The 16,294-nt window shown below is 50.1% G+C and overlaps 1 protein-coding gene across 1 annotated transcript in view; it reads right to left on the bottom strand.

Moving 5' to 3' along the window:
* Positions 1 to 1,278: 1,278 nt before the first annotated feature.
* The window catches only part of MFSD6L (major facilitator superfamily domain containing 6 like), a 28,865-nt gene continuing 13,849 nt past the window's right edge, over positions 1,279 to 16,294 (bottom strand). The window contains exons 2-7 of the mRNA XM_054846971.1: positions 14,166 to 14,286; positions 9,560 to 9,633; positions 6,272 to 6,386; positions 6,066 to 6,139; positions 5,233 to 5,388; positions 1,279 to 3,707 (exon numbers count right to left, since the gene is read on the bottom strand). Of these exons, the coding sequence (XP_054702946.1) occupies positions 5,270 to 5,388; positions 6,066 to 6,139; positions 6,272 to 6,386; positions 9,560 to 9,633; positions 14,166 to 14,286 (503 nt within the window). The 3' untranslated portion in view covers positions 1,279 to 3,707; positions 5,233 to 5,269. The remainder of the gene's footprint in view (positions 3,708 to 5,232; positions 5,389 to 6,065; positions 6,140 to 6,271; positions 6,387 to 9,559; positions 9,634 to 14,165; positions 14,287 to 16,294) is intronic.

Genomic DNA, 16,294 nt, shown 5'->3' with positions numbered 1-16,294 from the left:
TCAGTGTGGGCATGAGTTAGAAATGCTGTACTCACTGCTCTGCTCTCTGCCCTGCAGGGCAGCTCTGCCCCGGCACCAATGGTGGGATTTCCACTGGAGGGGTTTGTGCCCCGGAGCGGCTGGATGCAGAGTGGCCACCGTGCGATCCGAGTGACAGGGACGTGCTCTGACATGGAGCATGGCTGTTCGGAAAGGGCACCATCAGCTCCGGATCCCTTAGGATGCTCTCACTCGCAGACCTGCTACCTCCCCTCTTAGGCACTGTGGAAGGAGACACAGAGACATCCCTGTGTAAGCACCGCTGTCTTCAGCAGTGACTTCAGAAGACATTGCTGGCTTGTTAACCCCATGATTAGCACTTATCCAGGACTTGGCATGCCAAGTACCATCGGGTGCCAGATGACAAAGACATGGATCATTAAGCCCGAATTAGAGCATTGTTTTTGCACATGCAGTTTCCAGCCACCTGATCCAAGAGAGGATGCGGGTGCCAGAGCTGCCTGGTCCCCTCTCAGCAGTCGCATCTGTGAGTGACTGCAAGCTTCCCTGGTCCTACACAACTGATGAGACCCAGCAAAGCACAGACTCTGCCCTGCCTCTCTGCTCCTACTCAGTCCATCTTCCACCTCCTTGTCTTCTCCAGCATGTCCACCATGAGGTCATCATATCTTCTTTAATCACCCATCCCAAGGACAGGAAACACCAAAAACCAGGAGACTCTGCAGTTTGCAGTCCTGCCAGTCCTGCTCCTCCTCCTGAGGGCACCTGGGGGGTGCAGGACAGAAGGAGGAGAGTCAGAGGGCCAAGAGAAGAGATGGTGCAGCCAGACCCCCTTCAGTGCTCCATTAATCGGTGCCACATATAGAACACATTTGATGTGCCACAACCCCTCTAGAAACGGTACCATTGAGGCTTGGTGAGGACAGAAGACTGTCATCAGTGAACAAATATATCAAAACAGTTCAGGGCTCTGAGCATTAAAGGATATTAACCCAGGCAGGCGGTTTCTTGCCCTTCCAAAGGTCTTTCAGCCTGGCCCCAAAGTGAAATGCTAGGCCGACAGCCAGAAAAGGCAGGGTTGGATTTCTTACTGCAGCAGCAGGTCTGTACTTCTGCAGCACCAGTGAATTCCAAGATCCAGCCTGATTTTTCAGGATCTTGTTTGTGTTTCACTTCAGCCACCCCGCTGTGACACAGCCTGAGACATCTCTCTGCAAAGGTCCCAGGCAGGGAAAAATATCTACAAACCAAGCTTCCAATAGACATTTATTTGTTTGGGTTGAAATCAATGCACATGAAACAGTGTCGCTCCCGTGTGCTGCGCACTTTTGCCATCAGTTAAAATACAGGTCAAATAGTATCGTATGATGAGGACAGCAGTCTGTCTCCCTCTCCATGACCAGCCACACAAACACAGCCAGAAAATGCAGAACAAAACAGGCCAGGACCTCGCACATCTCACCCCCCGCCGTCCTCCCTGCCTGCCCAAGAACTGCTCAGCAGCTGAAGTCTGGGTCTTGGAGCTCTGTGGGGTAGAGGGGGGAATGCATTTGGGGAGTAAGTGTTGAATCAAGGGCTCTTCCTTGCCTTTGGCTCCCTCTCAGTCCAACCAACTAAACTGGCTCAGTCACTCACCCTTCCCAAGAAGATCCTGGGGAAGGCAAGGACAGTGAGGGGGTCTTCTAGGTCTTGAGCCTTTGGTCTGTGTGGATCAAAGCAAAAACCCTTTTTGCACCATGTGCATGACTGCAGAGTCACCAAGCAAAGCATCCACTGAACAATTTCTCGAAGAGTAGGGAGTGAGAGTGGCCCAATCTGTCCCATCAACTCCAGGGTGGATGCTACTGATGATGGCCTGTCACCCCACGTAGGCAACAGCCACAGATGTGCACTGCACCTCACTCCATTACACAGGCTTGGCAAAGCAGAGAGGAGCTCTCCGTGACTTAATATGATTCTGTGATTTACAGGGTGGTCCCTCAAGCACGGAGAGCACCAGGAACTGGCAGGTGATGGTTGTAGGATGCTGCAGGACATTAACAATAAGCAGCACAAAGTAAGCAGGCTTCAGACTGAGACCACTGAAGGCAACTCAGAGGTGACACGAACCAAAGCGGGGTCAAGTTTGCTAGAGATGACCAGGTGCCACGTCAGCATATTTAGGCTTTGCATCCTGGTCTGTGAGTGTGCCGAAGGACTGGTTTAGTTTGTAGACTTTTCTGGCTGCTAGTAAGAACCATATGAGGAGGAGATTGCTCAGGAAGGAGGAGTGGAAACACCCTTGCAAAGATTAGACAACAGGTTCCCACACACTGGGTTTTCTGGTAGTGCTGATAAAGAAATGCAGGAGGACCTTGGACCTGCTTATGGCATTGCACTAGGAAGGAGCCCACCTGCACTGTGTTTTATAAGGATGAATGTGCTATCAGGTGCAATGGAAAGAGACAGATGGGTTGTGACCATCTCACTGGCATGTGCATACTGCATAGTGACCCAGGCAGGAACACCATCTCAAGACCCTACAGCAAGATGCAGCAGGACTGAAGACTCAGCATTTTGGCCAGAGAGCAACCAGAGCTCTTGGGCAATCACCCAAATGGGAGGTCATCCCAGGACACCCAGTGAAGCGATACCATTCTTACAGGGCAGAAGTGCAGGCAGGGTGGGAGATGTGAGAGGCCTTCGCACCCAGTGAGAAAGACAGCCCATGTCGTGCCGCGATGGGCGTTAGTAGCTCTGGCTGTGTCACCTCAACATGCGTGGATGCTCAGAAGGGACAACAGGAACTGAAACACTGGGTGACCTTAGGGTGCTGTGAGTCTTTTGCACAGGACTTTATGCCCAACTCATGGTGCCAAGCCCAGAGACACTGGCTGGGCACTGGAGGGCAGGACTGAATGCCCTCTTGGCAGTGAAAGTGTCTCTCACCTGCTGTCTCCACCTTCCCCTGCCACTTTTCCAGTCTCCTCTTTGGTTTTCATTTCCCTCTGCATGTTGCCCTGTTCTTATGAATTTTTCTCCTTTTCTCTTTTGCTCTAACTTCCTCCTTTTTCTCGGAGCTGAAAACTGAACTCAGTAATAGTGAGATGGAGAAAGCAGCTCATCTGCCCATAGTTCAACATACCAGGCCTGTGCTCAGGTGATAACTTCACAAGAATTAGCCCTTCATTCAGCCAGCTCTGGGGACTGCCCTTCATGCTTTGCTCAGCTCTACCCAGAGCCATAGAGCACCTTGCAATAAAACCGATGCGAACACAATGAAACCCAGATCAGAGACATTCCCCACCAAGAGTCCTCAGGAATCATCCCATAGAGACTCACAAGGTAGAACAAGGCTAAGGATGAGACATCATCTGTGGCCACAGCATGTCTTGAATGGTGGAGCACAATGTTCTCCAAACATTAGCTCCCAGTGCTTGTTTTATTACTATGTCCAGGTGAAGGACTGCACTGGTCCTCTTTGTCATGGACTCGCTTGCCGCTGCTGCACACACCTCTTCCAAGCTGAGCTCAGGTGGAACTCGGTGTTTGTTGATGTCATGGGGAGACGACCATTGACGTGGCACCAAGGACACATGCCATCATTCAGGCTCGCACCAGCCTGCTTGGGAAGTCTCTTCGGTGGCGGTGCTGCAGTGGGAAGCATGAACAATGACGGGAAGTTGAAACTCTCAGGGGAGAGCAGATTGTGGACTCTGGCTGGAGACCTGGGGAGGAAAGGCAAGAGATAGGAAACCATGGGTTGTAACCTTGGTGCCTCCCTTCTCCAATATCTAGAGAGCCAGCCCTGGTTTACAGGTGCCTGCACCTAATGCCAATAAGACTAACACTTGGGTGTCAGGTCACCTGCCACAATGGAAGTCTCCAGCAATATTAAGGATGACGTGTATCCTCCCACAGAGACTACAACCCACTGGACCTCCATTGCCATCATCTTCTTACACAGTGCTTGTCACATATGCTGTCAGTCGGGACCTAGCACTCAGCTTTGGCCATGCTCATTATCTACTCCCCTGTGATGAGCTATAAGGTCTGGACTCAGATTTGTGGTGCTGGAGCCCAGAATTTCACTTCAACTGTATTAAAGCACATCATTGTAGACATAACTTCATCTCAGATGTGACTTGCTTCACCTGTGTCTTCACCAACTCTCTGGCAGGAGTGAGCTCAGCTCACCAGCTATAACCAGCTCAGCCTTCACTCCATCCCACACCAAGCTGTTTAGGCTTTGCTTGACTTGTCTGCACCCCACAGACACCAATTTTGGCAGCATGTGCTGTGGAGCAGTGTCATGAATAGACATAAGAGTAGGGAGGCAGCTTGAGCTGGGCAGAGCTGGTCCAGTGGGTATTCAACCACCCACTTCTGGGAGCCTGGTTGCGTCAGCCTCCTCCTGGGATAAGGTGGGGAAGTCCATACCAGGCTGCACTGGCAAGAAGCACCTCAGGGTCTGCCACTCCCTGAGACTTGTACAAAGTGACAATGTTCAGAATGAGTTTATGTCTTGGACCACTGGCAAATGGACAGTGACTGTCTGGTTGCCCCTTGGCAGCCAGAGGATAGTCCTGTACAAATGACACAGCCTGGCCCTTAGAAGATTCTGTTTTAAAAATAATGGGCCCATGGCTTTAGGGTTAGGCATCTGTGGCTGTCAGCAGATGTCAGTGATTAAAAGTGCTGAAAAAGAGCAGGTGGGAGCAGGCACGTGAGGACACTCAAGGACAGAAAGGCCTGATGGCTTCTTAGGTTTTCAGAGAAGATATTATGAGAAGACAAGGACATTGGTGGTGTAATTCCATGAGCACCAGGCGTGCACAGCAGTGGCACATTTGACCCACAACTCCCTCCTGTAAGTGCTTACAAGGAGATGCCTTGGTGCCTGGGGTACACTACCTATAGTGTGCCTGGCCCCACTCCTCCCTGCTCTCCATCTCTCTTCCCCCTCCACCCAATTCCCTCCATCCCCTCGTCCTCCTCCCGGCCACGACCACTGCTGCTTCCCTTCCAGCCCCTCTCTCAGGACTCAGTAGGGCTCTGGCACTTTTCCCCAATGGCAGCCCCCCACAGAGCAGGGCTGCAGCCTGGTGGTCCCTCATGTCCCAAGCCTGCAGCACCAGGAGCTGTGCCTGTCCCAGATGTCGATGCTCACCCACCCACATGGGCACTTAGCAGTTTCAGTACCCCATGGAAGCCCATCTTGCCTGGCCCAGCTTCCTGGGATGTGTACCCTACCATGGTCATGTCCTGTGCAGAGGAGCTGGGGGCTGGCCTACATGATGGAGCAGGTGAAGCCACAGCACTCCTTGAGCAGGGTGAGGCCCGTTTTGGTCATGTACGGTGTGGAGGTTTGCTGCCCCCTGGAAGTCATTTTCTTCTCTTTGACAGGAGCTATGGAAAAAGGCATCGGTGTCAGCCTGGTGACAAGGGCACAGGCCCATCACCTCTTCTTTGAGCTCCTTTCAGGGCTATGATGCTGACCCTCCTCAGACCCACAGATGGGCATGAGCTCCTGCATCCAGGAGGCACATCACCACATGTGCTTCATGGGTGTCCACAGGCAGGACACAGGCACAGGGACCCTGGGCTGGAGATGCCTCCCACTGCACTGGGGAAGTGTTTCTCCAGCAATGATGGCATCAAAGGGAAGAGGGTGGCCTGCCATCAGAGGCCATCAAGAGAGAAAGACTGGGTGGATACCACAACTTGTGACTTTCGCTAATAGTGTGATGAAATGGGAGGAGCTGATTGGAAAGGGTCAGATGAATTACATCAGCCGTAAAAGGGCACCTACCCATCCCCGTTCTCATAGCACATGGCAGGTGGGAAATGCCAGGAAGGAAATGGAAGCAAAACATCTGTACCAATTCAGGATGTTTTCACAACATGATCTCAAGCACCAGCAATCGCCCAGTTGCTATTTCCCCACACCCTCCTCCAGCAGCAGATGGCCTCCAGGTAAGCTTGCACCATGCAGAGCAACGAAATCTTGGAGACAGAGTGCTTAGAAAAGGGCAGAAACTGCCAGGGAGATTCAGTGCAAGGCATAAAATTCATCAACCACCTACTTGCTTTCTGGAGGTAGCTTTTGGAGAGCTTACTTTGCAGGAACTCTGCCATTTCCTTGTCTTCTTCCCTTTCCCTGTGTCAAAGAGATTGGTTAGCACTCAGGAAAGGAGTAGCAAAGCATCCAGGACCATCTGGCAAGGCATGATACAGATCAGAGGACAGACTGCACTGTCCTCAGTGCGAGGAATAAATTACACCCAGCTACCTGAGCCTCTCAAACTCCACATCGTCCACCAGGAAATCCCGTGTTTCCACCAGCTTGTGTATCTGCTGTACCAGTTCCTCTTCCCTCTGCTTCTCCTCATTGGACTTCTCATTCTCTGCAGGACAGGGAACACATTTAACACACAAACAGGAGTCATCCCTCCCACACTGAGGTCAAGCTTGCTCTGCTTCTGCTCAATCTGGGAGCAGATGTGAGAGTGGGGGGTAAAAGCCAACCCAAAGTAAGCACCTGGATGCAGATACAGGCTGCTAAATAAGCAGCAACCTCGTCCCAAACCACCCTGCCTTGGGAACACCTCACACCACCATTTATCCCATACATACAGAGACATGAAAACCAATACGATCCACCAGTTTTGTAGCCTTATTCTCTTGCTGAACACCATCCCAGTGGTCTCATCCTCTACATCTGACCTTTCAAATCACTGTCCGCCCCATTCCCACCCCAGCGACAAGGATGACCACCAGTGTCTGCCAGGCTATTTTGAATGCATTAGCCTTGGTTGTCACTTGAACCCCCAGACTGACCTCCCTTGAGCACTGTGAGACCCACTTGTGCCACGTATCTTTGGGCAGTGAGTTAGTGAAGACCTGAAAACTCTCACATCACTGTGAAGTCATGTTGTATATAAATTGGTACATAATGGTAAGTGGGATACGTGAAGATGATAGAGATAGGGCTAAGGAGAGTTAAATATAAATGGAGAGCTACCTTAGGTGGAAACTATGACTGTCTGTGCTGCAGCTATTTAATACCATTTCTGAATTCAGCAGCCAGCTCCAAAATCAATCCAGCACAGGATGGATCAATCTCCAGCCTTCCTTCAGCTAAATAAAAATGCAGTGAAATTCGCAGTATGGAACAAACCCTGTAGGCTGGGTCCCAGCAGTCCCCTAAACTATGTATTGATTTGTAGTTTAAAGTCTGCCATATATTGATCGGAGGTGCTGCTGCAGGAGCCTGAGTAGGAGGAACTTCTCATAATCGTCATGTTGTTAGAAACGTCCCCAGCAAACAAAGGTTTCTCCTACAACTGTGATCTTGTGCAGGGAGTGAGCTCGAGCTTCCTGGCAGAGAAAGCTGATCTGAACTGAGGTCTGAGCTACAGACCCACAGCCACATGGTCTTCTACCATGAAGAGTTAATGCAAAGTCGCCTGGCCATGGGCACGGTCTGTCCAGCAGCTCCCACCTACCTGGTGGGAACAGAAGCACTTGACAGTGTCATCTGGATGCCATACAAATGACAAACATCAGGCTTTGCACACACGGACCAGCTCTTTGGAGTTAATTAACAATCTGCATTCCTGAGTTAGAGCATGTCAGACTTAACATGCCCACTGTGTAAACACTGCATCTTTTTTTCTGACTTCCTGACGTCAGAGTCCATCATGCCCACAACACCTCTCTGAATTATGAAAGGCACCTTGGTCTGGAAAGATTTCAAGCCACAGGTCTGAGCTCTGAGTAAGCACTGATGTTTGAATCTTTACCCAAACCAAAGTTCAATGCCCATTTTTACGAATGATCTGCTGTGATAGTCTCACAAGACCAGCAATTTGCAGGATTTTTCCAGCACAGTCTGATTTGAGCCAAGTTATAAAGAAGACAAAAAGAGCATCTCGGATGCAAGCAGCATTTCTGCTCTCAGCTGAATCTGGGAACGCTGAAAAGGCAAGATATGCAAGACCAAAGCAGATGAAGGAAATCCAGCCACATTTCTCCAGTTTCAGAAAAGGCCAAGTTTATCTCTGGTCCTGAGCCCTCATTTAGGTCAAGTCTTTTTTTATGAACTAGAAGGTATTGAATTAAAAGCCCACATGAGATTTGGGTCTGTGTTTTGCAAGCAGCTCCTGTTTTTATAGCAGAATCCTCCCCTCCCCTGTCTGAACCTCCCTCCGGATGCAGCCAGGTTGTATTAAACTGATCAGGACCTGCATATTAAGCAGCAGTTGGGCTCTAACTGCATGCTGAAGATTCACTAGCACACACAGCATAGCGACACTATGGCATTAGAAAGGGTCAAGGTTTCTTGTCACCCTTGGCTTTGAGATAACCTTGGGTACGGGTTGAGCTGAGCTGCTGCTCTGGGAAACAGATGTGCACAGCTGGTCCCTTGTCTGCATCCAGGCATCGTCTCCCACTACGCATTCATTGGTCTTAATGACTGCAGCGTCTTCAGAGAGATACTTGTGGTCCAAATCTTAATGCTTGGATGGGTACAAATAAGCAGGGATATATGTCCCACCCCGTTCCAAAAACACACGTAAAGTCCTTACTGGGGGCTGAATGGGGATGTCCTTGGAGTAGGCACAGACTTATGAACAGTGATGGACACAGCTTGTGGGGAAGCCATTCTTGCTCAATCTCATTTAAACCCTGAGCTGTTTGGTGTGTGCTTTCATTTGAATTCTTTGGCTGAGGGGGATCCTTTTGAGAACCAAGGTTTGGCCTCTCCTGGACTGTGAAGGGAAAGGGTGGCTCTGGCTGTGATGGGAACACAGAGGGTCACTGGTCATGGTAAGGGGGGTGACAAAAGCAGCATTTCGTCCCAGCTGAAGTTTCATGTATGTTGCCCTGGACTGTTTGCCTCTTTTCAACATCCTGAATGATGAATTCACCTAAATCAGGGACATCACCAAGCTCCTTTGGCATGACGTCCCCTAGAACCCATTCTACCCTGACTGCAACCAGGAATCCTCCCCTGGCAGTGGCTGCTATCTGCCCCATCACAGACACGCAGTTCTGACACAGCCACAGCAAAAACTCGTTGCTTTTCACATACTTGAGGCCTTTGAAGGCATCTCCCCTCCTGCTGTCTCCAAAGGGGGCTCTCCATGGTGTGGTCTGACAATGTCCCCTGCTTGTCCTTTCAACTCATTTGGGGATCCTTCTCGGTGTATGTGTGTCAGGTCCCACTGTGTCAGCATTCACTGCCACCTTGCGCAGCTCCTGTCCTCCTCCTATAGCAGACCAATGCTCTTCCTCAAAGGACTCTCATTTTTTCTCCTGTTTTGTTTCCTCTGCCCATCAGCCCAGGCCTGGACAAGGACTCCTGGGCAGTACTGCAAGTAGCAAAGCTCCCAAGAAAGATCTCAGGTCGGACTCAGGAGCCATGCTTCTTGATGCTCACTCACTGCCTGCAGCAGCACTGTCTCTGGGAGCATCCTGGGGTGGGAGCCGTTCAAGAGCTTGCTGTATTTCAGGGAAACCTTTCTGCTAATTGCAGCGGCAGGGTGCAGCTCTCTGAAGCTTTACAAAGCCTTACCTGGAAGAGCTATGAGTTTTTGAAGCTCCTTTTTCAGCCGGCTGATTTCTTTACAAAGCTGAATGTCATCCATCCTGCAGAGACACAAGTGAAACCACTGAGGGAAAGACTTGGAGGGGAAAGGCTCAAAACCTTCAGAGCAACACCCAGCCAACACTGGAAGGCAATGTACTCAGTGCCCCCGACGGGGAGCATAGATTTACCTGCCTTCCCATGGGAAATGGTAGCCCCCTTCATCTCGGAGCTTTTGTTGGAGCTACATGGGTTGTGTCACTGGTTGTCAGCAAAGAAAAAGTTTCATCGCTCTAATGACAATGAAGCTTCATTAAAACCTGGCACACGCACCATGCAATAGCAGCTGTGTTTCTCCTCCTCCTGAGAAATAATCGTCAAACAGCAAAATCCAAAAACAAATGGAAGCTGGTCCCACATAAAAAGATCTGACATTTTTATACTGCCTTTCTGCAGAATTAAAAAAAGGTAGAAAAATGACGCACAACAGAGGGGGGAAATGTGCAACCTTTGCAGGTGTCCGCTGAGAAACAAGGTCTTTTCAAGACGAGAAGAGGACCCTGCTGAAGCTGCAGGCAGTGACATCATCTCTGGCTCAAACCACATGAGAGCAGCAAGATACCGATCAGGATGGGATCAACTCAAATGTCAGTGGCAGCCGCTGATGGAGCGGACGGGGGATGCACGTCCCTGTCCGTGCTGGAGGCAGTTTGATGGTGTCTCGGAAGCACCGCAGATACTCAGCCCCCTCCACAGGTGTACCAGCTCAAGCGCTGCTCACTGCTCACTAGGGCCAGCAGAGAAGACTTAACCCAATTTCTTTATTGATTTATTTTAAAAAATCGCATGCCTGTGTCCTCACTAAAGCCGTGCTTAGAGAAGACCGAGGAATGATGGTGTCTGGCCATGATAAGCATCAGTGCTTCAGTTTGAAGAGCTTTATGCACTCACCCACAGTGAGGGAAACCCCAAGAGCAGACAGCGCTCATAGCTGAGACCTCTCTCCACTACAAACCGAGCCATCCTTGAGGATCTCCCCTGGGTAGGTGACACCACAGAGGACAAGTCACAACTCCAACAACCCTCAGTGCTGCCTCAGGTGCTGAATCTCCTGATCAGGGTTGGACTGTTGAGCTGGGATTTGGGATGCTTCTCTTCTACAGGCTTACCTTGGCATGGGTAAGCCACCCTGGCCAGACCCTCTGGCATCTCCCCACCTCTGTTACCAAGCCTGAAGCTAAAAGAAAGTGTCTCCGTCCAAAATCCAGCCCCAGATTTTCCAGGTGTAACAGGCTGCCACACCCCCAGGACCAGAAATCGCTCAACTGGTGCATCCACGAAGCAACCCCTTTCATTGACATATCAGCCCTCACACTCTCAATACATGTCTTCCAGGAGCTTGGAGCCAGCAATGGCACCAGAAGCTCCATGGCAGAGGGGCTGAGGTCACATTGAAATGGTGCTGAGTAGCTCCACCAGAAGAAAAGGGGGCTCTCATCATCACCCTGAGTTAGATGTGCACACTCTGACCAGGATGATTTCCTTATGACATTGCAACTAATCCTCTGATATCTCAGAAACGCCTGTATCTAAGGTCTCCTTAGACATTAGAGATTTGTGATTGCAGCCCTGGATGTTTTAGATAACAGTTGTGGTCACTGAACCATGAGCAGCCTGTGGTGGGAAAATATCTGGTGGCACAAACTTCTCAGCTGGAGACCAACATGTCCGTAAAGGATTTGACCCTGCACACAGTGCCTTGCCTACATGGGGTGCGATGGGAAGCGTTTGCCCCCATTAAACATCATGTTCACTGACCAGTTTCATGAAGAAGCTGGTAAGCACCAACACTGCAGGGCACAGTGGTCAACCTGTCTGGACTGAGCCGCCAAGAGGAGCAGAATATCCAAATGTTGGCTATGAGGAAATCAGCCAGCCCATTTTTCACCTAGACAGAGGCACCATACATCCTCCTAAGCCCTACCAAGCACTCCAGCATCTTAGCGTGAGCTTTCCAAGGTTGTCCAAGCCTTCAATGCAGAAGGACTCCTTGGATACTTTGCAGGGCGCAAGAGAAATCGTCCAGCCTGGAAGAGCACAGCTGAGATTTCTAGCAAGCTCCATAGCCATGAGTGACGAGAAACCCTAACACATGATCTGTGTCTACAAATAACGTATGATTGACTATGAGCTGTTGCCACCTTGAACAGATGTGCCTTTGGTTCCCTCTGAAGTGTGCGTTACTAAAAGCCCTGTCTGCATCTTCAATAATCCTGCTGGTCCTTCCACTTAGTCATGCCATCCACCGCTTCAGGGATGAGTCATATTTGCTGAAGCTACTTGAAGATGCAGCTTTGTCAGCTGAGACGAGGACACCAGAAATATTAATAAGGGAAAATAAACAGACTGACGAAGAGGGACCCTGCGAGATACTGCTGTAGGAGGAGATCATCTCAGGCAGAGGAGGAGACTTCTTCTTGGCTCTGTCATATTTTTGATCCATATGACAGTGTTTTCATTTGTTTGCATATCGCACTGAGCAGGTCCATTGATGCCAATGTCTGGGAGCTGCACGTGGAGAACAGGAAGGTCCTTTTGTCCTTTTACTGCCAGCTTATCATCTGTGGTGGCTAAGCCCTGAGCTTGTACAAAGAGCACCAGGAAGGAGGTCTGCACAGGACACATGGGCAACAGGCTGTTTGCTAGTGATACACTTACTAAAATTAAAATAAACAGTCAAATGATAACAGAAATATTATTAAAATTAAATTGGAATTTAATTCTGTAAAAACTGATAATGAGACTAATAAATGGGCCATAATAAAAATTCTCATTTCAATAAAACTTGGGAGAGATTGTGAAGACAAGGACCCAGAAGGCTGCTGCTGGAGCTGAGATTACTTCTATCACTGGTGATAAAACTTATTGCAGCATCAGCCACAGCCACGCTACCCCTGTCTGGCTCCGGGGAGCAGATCAGAGCACTGAGTGGGTGAGGTGTGGAGCCGAATCTCCCACAGGAATTTCAGACCTTTCTTTTTCCCCTATAAAAGGAGAAATATTGGGAGCTTCACTATTTTCCAGAGCACAGACATCTCAGAAATGCTGGAACATTTTAGTTTGACGTTTCCAACAAGAAGAAAACACTGATCGCTATCGACTGACCATGTGGGTCACTCCTCCATTTAGCAGCACATCAATGGAGATGTCCATCTCCCCGAGCCCCACAGTCCAACCAACCATCCTGAATATCACATTTTTTCCCCATTGGGAGGAAAAAAAAAAAAAAACCCTTGCAGCTGCAGGTCCCCATCCCTTTTAACCGTGTCCTGCAGAACCCAGGTCTGGGATCCTTCCTCTCCAGCAGCGATGCTCAGGGAAGCCCTCGGCTTTCCCTGCCTTGCAGAGCCACGCTCCTCCCCACTGCTGCGCTCCACAGAGCTGATGCTTGAGTTCCCCACAGCACCTCCAAACCACGCAGACATGTAATCCTGGCGTTTCCAAACTTCCAAGTGATCACTTTTGCAGCTGTGCCCGCCCTGGTATTTGGTTTCTGTAGGTGATTTCCTTTTGTTTTCCAAGTGCAAGCCAAGGAAAAAAACAAGTAAAGGGATAAGAAAAAGCAAGATATGTGAGTTTTGACAGCACCTGTGAGATTTAGGTACTGGTTGCCATGGAAAGCATTTAAGAACTACACTTTTTATGATTTCCAAAAATCCTTTTCGACAATATATTCGGGGGGAACTGTGCCTCAAAGAGGTCATCACTCCAAATCTGAACCTCTAAACCGCAGCCCAGCTCACAGCTTCCCCAGACAGTGGATTTACAGAGGCATTTCCAGGCTTTTGTGATCCCTGTACTGCAGGTACCCAGTGGGGATCCAGACACACTAAAAAAGCAGTATATCAAGTGCTACAGCCCAGTAAATATGATTTTCACCATTACCAGTAAAAGATCCCAGGCTTTGTGTTGACCTGACAGCATGAGATCTCAGGACTGGGCTGACTACAGCAACTTAGTGGTATTAAAAAACTTAATCAACCCAGACTATGAATGCTACGCAGTCCTTTTCCTCCGAGATATACCCATGGAAACATGTTCTTTATCACCCTGAGTGCTGGTTGGCACCACTGCAACACAGTATTTGATGGCCTTAAATGCGAAAGGCCTCTGGATTTTTACTCAAAAAATAGCAAAGCTCTATCTCCAGAGAGCAGCAATGAGCCACCAAGCCTCAGATCCCTTCCCAAATCCAAGAGTTGTGCACTGAGGAAGAGTACAGACCCACTGGGAAGATGGGGGTACTTGTGATCGAATATGGAAGCATTTTAGTGTAAAATGTGCCATAAACTCTATTTGCATAGCTCAAATCATTGCAGCATCAGTGGCAGCTTTGTAACAGGGACCCGTTCAAGCCCCTTCCAAAAGCAAGGACAGAGCGCTGGGAGAAGCTGCACTTCCAGGAGGAAAACAAGGTGGGAAGTGGCCTTGGCTCTGCTCATCCCCAGGGAAGATCCGTGTTTGATCAGGCAGACAGAAAATGCTGGGGTGACCCTGGGAAGGGGGGACAGCATGGGAGGAGGCAGGTACTCACATGTACCGCAGCTCTGACTCCCTCCTCACCAGGATCTCCCTGATCCTCTCGATTTTGAAGAGCTCCCCTTCAATGTCGTCAATGGTGGTGGTGGAGTCAGCCATGGAAACAATCTCGTCCTCTGCAAATGAAATGGGAGGCACATTAGTCAGTGGGAGATGTTAAACATGTCCTGAGGAGAACAGGGACCACAGGGCTGTCATGGGGACCCCCCCTGCAAACACCAGACCAGCATAACCACTAAGCACCTGCAGTTTTAAACTCGTTTTCAGGCTCCTTGCTACCCTGGTAGGTGCTGCAAGAGGAGACAGCCCATGGAAAGTCACATGCAAGGGCATTGAGCTGCCGGCGACTGTGTTTTGCCTTTCTTTATGCTTTGTGTGGGGCTGAGCACTGGAACAGGTCTGCTTATTGCTGCCTTAGCATCAAAGCTGGCTCGGCTTGCTGAGCGCAGCTCCAAACACACATGCAATATGCATGAAGTGTCTGCATGAAAGAAGACCTTGGAGGCCAGCAGGCCACCTCATCTGAGCTTGCAGCTCTTTCAGTCTTAGAAACAAGCATCATTTCGCCTGCCTGTGCTGGCTTTGCAGCACACCCTGCTCACACCAATGTTGCGGTGGGCTTTTCTCTGCACTGCTGAGAAAGCCCCAAATTTCTGGGGGTCTTCCCCTCTGCTGAACAGCAGGAGGCCAAGGGAGCTAAAAACTGCTGGAGGGGAGGACAGGAATATCTCCCTCTTTTTCCGGAACCACATAAGCCTCAGGCATCTCCAGTACATGGACAGACACCCAGAGACATGACCCTCTTCTCCAGCATGTGCCAGGACCAAACGCTGGGCCCATATAGCACAGAGGGGCCTCCTAAGGAGTCATGGAGGTGAAGCTCCCATTGCTGGTCCCTTTCCATCACAGGCTGGATGAACATCCCTCAATCCTTCCCAAGTCACTGGGGGAAAAATTCCCCAAGGTACCCAGCAGTCCGGTTTGGCTTTCTCATCCTCTGGATCCTCTACAACCTACTTGGGGAAACTGAGGTAGGTAAAGGGGCATTTGCTCAGGGCAAGAGGCAAGACCCTCACAGCAAAACGTGGGAAAAAGAGGCTGTAATTTATATTTTAGAAGAGTGCAGTGGCAAGCCCAGGGACGTGCAGGATGAGAGCCCAGCAACCTCGATCCATTGCTCTGACCATCAGCTCTGCCTCCCCTGCCCCACTGATTTACACATCCCTCTGATGTCCTGCTGGTTTACACAAGACTGTCACACTGATTTACACGAGGCTGCTGTGCTGACTGACACAGTGCCCGCGAGCCTGCACGTCCCACAGCAGCTCCCAGCCTGTTTTATGGGGATAGCTGAGGTTTTGCTCTCAGGCCAGCTCCCACCCCCCAGGCTGGTCTGGCTCGCAGAGACACATCACTGAGCTTGTTATCAGTGACACGCAGCAGCACATTTATCATACGTGGGCTAATCTGGCTCTCCTGTGATGTACACACAGCACAAGTTGGGGAGAGGGGGCTTAGCAGCTACGGCAAAGCCAGGCTATGAGAAAACATTAAAAATCACAAACATCAAGGGCAAATTCTGCTTCCTTTGAAACTTCACAGGGCACATCTCCCCCCCTGAGACTTTGCCTTCCTGGTACTTCCCCATGCAGGAAGAGGGGAAAGCACCATCTCTAGGAGCAGGATTTTCCAGGCAGCCGAGGTCTGAGAGCTGGAGATGTCAGAGCTGGGGCATGTGGCTTGGGGATCCCAAACGGGACCCCGGCCAGTGCTGAGGGTTACAGGGCAGGAAGAGAGCAGCATTGAGGCACAAGGCAGAACACGCTGCACTCGCTGGTCCTCTACCCATCATGTTAAACTGCTTGAGAAATCATTCCCAGAGTGAGGCATGTTTCCAAGGCTGCTGGCAGAGAAGGTTTATTAGCAGAAGTATGAGTGGTTTGGGTTAGCGTGACTGATTTGGAGAAGAGTTTTCCACTGTTTCTGGCTTAGAAACTCATGAGGACTACTTGGAGTTTATGACCCTCTTCCCCTAGCCACAAAGGCCATGTTCAGCCAACAGCAGCATGTTGAACCCTCAACCATTCCCTGTTCTATGCCATCAGGATGCTCTCAGGAGCCAGC

The sequence above is a fragment of the Grus americana genome, chromosome 18 (genome assembly GCF_028858705.1).
Source record: "Grus americana isolate bGruAme1 chromosome 18, bGruAme1.mat, whole genome shotgun sequence".
Taxonomy (NCBI): domain Eukaryota; kingdom Metazoa; phylum Chordata; class Aves; order Gruiformes; family Gruidae; genus Grus; species Grus americana.
Note: the sequence above shows the minus strand (reverse complement) of the source record. Positions and strands in the feature narration are given on the sequence as shown.